The 2794-nt window shown below is 54.9% G+C and overlaps 1 protein-coding gene across 1 annotated transcript; it reads right to left on the reverse strand.

The window, feature by feature from the left end:
* Positions 1–1207: 1207 nt before the first annotated feature.
* LOC116853105 lies at positions 1208–2035 on the reverse strand. The gene has a single exon (XM_032833978.1). The coding sequence runs from the start codon at positions 2033–2035 to the stop codon at positions 1208–1210; it is 828 nt and encodes a 275-aa protein (XP_032689869.1).
* Between the last annotated feature and the right edge of the window lie 759 nt (positions 2036–2794).

Genomic DNA, 2794 nt, shown 5'->3' on the forward strand with positions numbered 1-2794 from the left:
CGTAACTGCTTGACCGTTGATGGTTTGGGGAACTCCTTTATAGACTGGACCCTTTCGGGCGGAGGTTCTGTCCCATGTTGGGATACCATGTAGCCTAGGAAGCGTACTTGCTGTGCCCCAAAAACGCATTTCGCCGGACTGATGAGTATGCCGTATTTTTGTAGTCTGGCGAATAGCTTCCTGAGATACTCCTGGTGCTCTTGTTCTGTGGTAGAGGCCACCAGGATGTCATCGATGTAGGCGTAGCAGAAGTCCAAGCCGTGTAGAACTTCATTAATAAACCTTTGAAAGGTTTGTGCCGCGTTTCGTAACCCAAAAGGCATGTACAAAAACTCAAAGAGCCCGAATGGCGTGGTGATTGCCGTTTTCGGGACATCTTCAGGGTGTACCAGGATCTGGTTGTAGGCTCTAACTAGATCTACGGTCGAGAAAATTTTCTTCCCTGCTAGAGTTTGCGAAAAGTCCTCGATGTGAGGAACCGGGTACTGATCGGGTACCGTGCGAGCATTCAGGCGTCTGTAGTCTCCGCATGGGCGCCAAGCGTTTTCTTTCTTCGGCACCATATGTAGAGGCGCGGCCCATGGGCTTTTTGAAAGGCGGATTATCCCTTCTTTAAGCAGGAGATCAAACTCTGCTTTTGCAGTTTTTAGACGATCAGGAGCCAGTCTTCGGGGACGGCATGCTTCCGGTGGTCCTGATGTTGTCTTGATGTAGTGCCTGGTGTTGTGTTCTGCTCTTGTTAGTTCCGTGCGTAGGCGGGTAATCCCTGGATATTCCGCTATGCGGTGGTACAAATTCTCTTCCTTGAGAACCTTGACTGATGCAGTCGTGGCGTGGTCTATGGTCCCCTGGGTTTTCAAGCCTGTTTTGCCATCTATTAACTTTCTTGCTCGTAGATCCGGTAACAGATGGTAGTGGGATAAAAAATCCGCGCCGATTATTGGTTGCGATACGTTCGCAATGACAAAACGCCAAGGAAAAGACCTTTTTAGACCAAGTTTCGGTTCTACGGTGATCCATCCATACGTCGATATCGCCGACCCATTAGCTGCATATAGGATGTATGCTGTGGGTTGCTTCGGACCTTGGATCGCGGCACGTGGATATACGCTGACGTCGGATCCGGTGTCCACGAGGAATCGTCTTTTGGATTCCTGACAGGTGACGAAAAGGCGACGAGGAGTCTGGGTCGTGTCACTGGCCGCCATCAGTGACTCCCCCGCTCGTTTCCCGACTGGAAGTTGCACGGCTGGGTGCATTTTCGAGCTTGTTGCCCGAACTTCCGATGGTAGAAGCAAAGGTGATCCGTTTTCTTCCTCTCCCTTGACTTGCTTCTGTTTCGGTTCCGTGGACGAGGCGTTTGCTCGAGACGTCGAGCCATGGCTGCCACCTGGTCGGTGAGTTGCCGTATTTGGTGGGCCATCGGTGATGGGTCGTCTGGCGCCGTTTTCACTTCGTTGACTGAACGAACGGTGACCTCTTGAATACGGTCCGCTTGTTCTGCGACGTCCTCCAGTCGGTCTTGCGTTCTGGTCGCCAGAATGGCTTGCATCGTGGTTGGTAACCGCCCGAGCCACAACGTGCGTAGTAGTTGTTCGGGTACGGCATTTCCAGCGAGCGTGCGTAGGTTCCGCAGGAATTGCGAAGGCTTGCGGTCTCCCATCTCTTCGTGTTCTAGAAGTTGGCGAATCCTGTGCTCTTGTGAAGCTGACAGTCGACGGATTAATGCAGTCTTAATCGCGAGGTATTTGTCCGTCGCAGGTGGGTCGGTGATTACGTCCTTGACCTCACGTGCGTGCCTCGTGTCTATTTGTGAAAGTACATGGGCGTACTTGGTAGCGTCTTGCGTTATGCCAGCGAGCAGGAATTGTCCTTCGAGTTGTGCGAACCATAACTCGGGCTCGTTCTCCCAGAAGGGTGGTGCGCGGACGGCGACTTTGTTTACGTGTGCACCCGTTGGCTGTTCTGCCGTTGGATTCATGTTTTCCGCCGTGGAGCCTGTTGAAGCCCTTGTCGGCGAGCGCTCCGTCGGCATCTTCACTCACCCGCGAGGATCACGTCGGGGTCACCAGTTTTGGGGTATTGTGTTGTTGGGCGGTTGCTTCTTTTATTTGACGTGATCGGTCGCTCGCGGGGAGGGTGCAGTGACACTTACGGTTTCTTTTAACAAGTAACAAGAATCATCTTTATTGTACTGGGACTACATGTGTGTGTGTGTGTATATGTGTTGGTGTCCGGGAATTGTCCCTGTCTCCTTAGGACTCGTCGAGCCGCCGCATCTAGTCCTTTGCTGCGGGGGCGATGTGTCCTTCGCTGGGGACCACCAGGAATCGGCGCTTGATTTTCTTTCCCTGCGTGCCCGTTCGTGCGCCGTGGTGAAACCGGTCGCAGAACCCGGATGTCGCCGCGGGCAAGGGGAACTGCTGCCGGCCGAGTCAGCTTCCGCTGAGGGAGCCAGAGGGGGTAGAGCTTCCACGGTGTGGGGAGGAAAACGTTGGTTGCCTCCGATGCTGGTGATGAGGGCGTTTCCCACAGAAGCGGGAACGGCGTCCCAGCCCGCGTTGGTGATGGTGTCCGCGGCCCTGGTGACAGGCCTCCCGCCTCGGGCTCCGGGGAGCTGTCTCCAAACAGCTGGTTCAGGCGCCTCCGCAGGCCCCGGCTCTCAGGCGTATGAGCTAGTGCCTGCGCCGAGGAGCTGGCTGCCTGCCCCTTCTCCGTCGTGGTGGGGTGATGGACACCTCTTCGGCGTCGTTGGCCTTTTTGCCGCTTCTTCAGCGGACACGCTTTTCAGCGT

This window comes from Odontomachus brunneus, unplaced genomic scaffold, assembly GCF_010583005.1.
Source record: "Odontomachus brunneus isolate Ranch 3 - 2012 unplaced genomic scaffold, Obru_v1 Obru_scaffold_277, whole genome shotgun sequence".
In the NCBI taxonomy this organism is placed as follows: domain Eukaryota; kingdom Metazoa; phylum Arthropoda; class Insecta; order Hymenoptera; family Formicidae; genus Odontomachus; species Odontomachus brunneus.

What these genes read in the sequence shown, in the direction of transcription:
- LOC116853105 (XM_032833978.1), bottom strand. Translation starts at nt 2,035, where the DNA reads ATGCCGACGGAGCGCTCGCCGACAAGGGCTTCAACAGGCTCCACGGCG.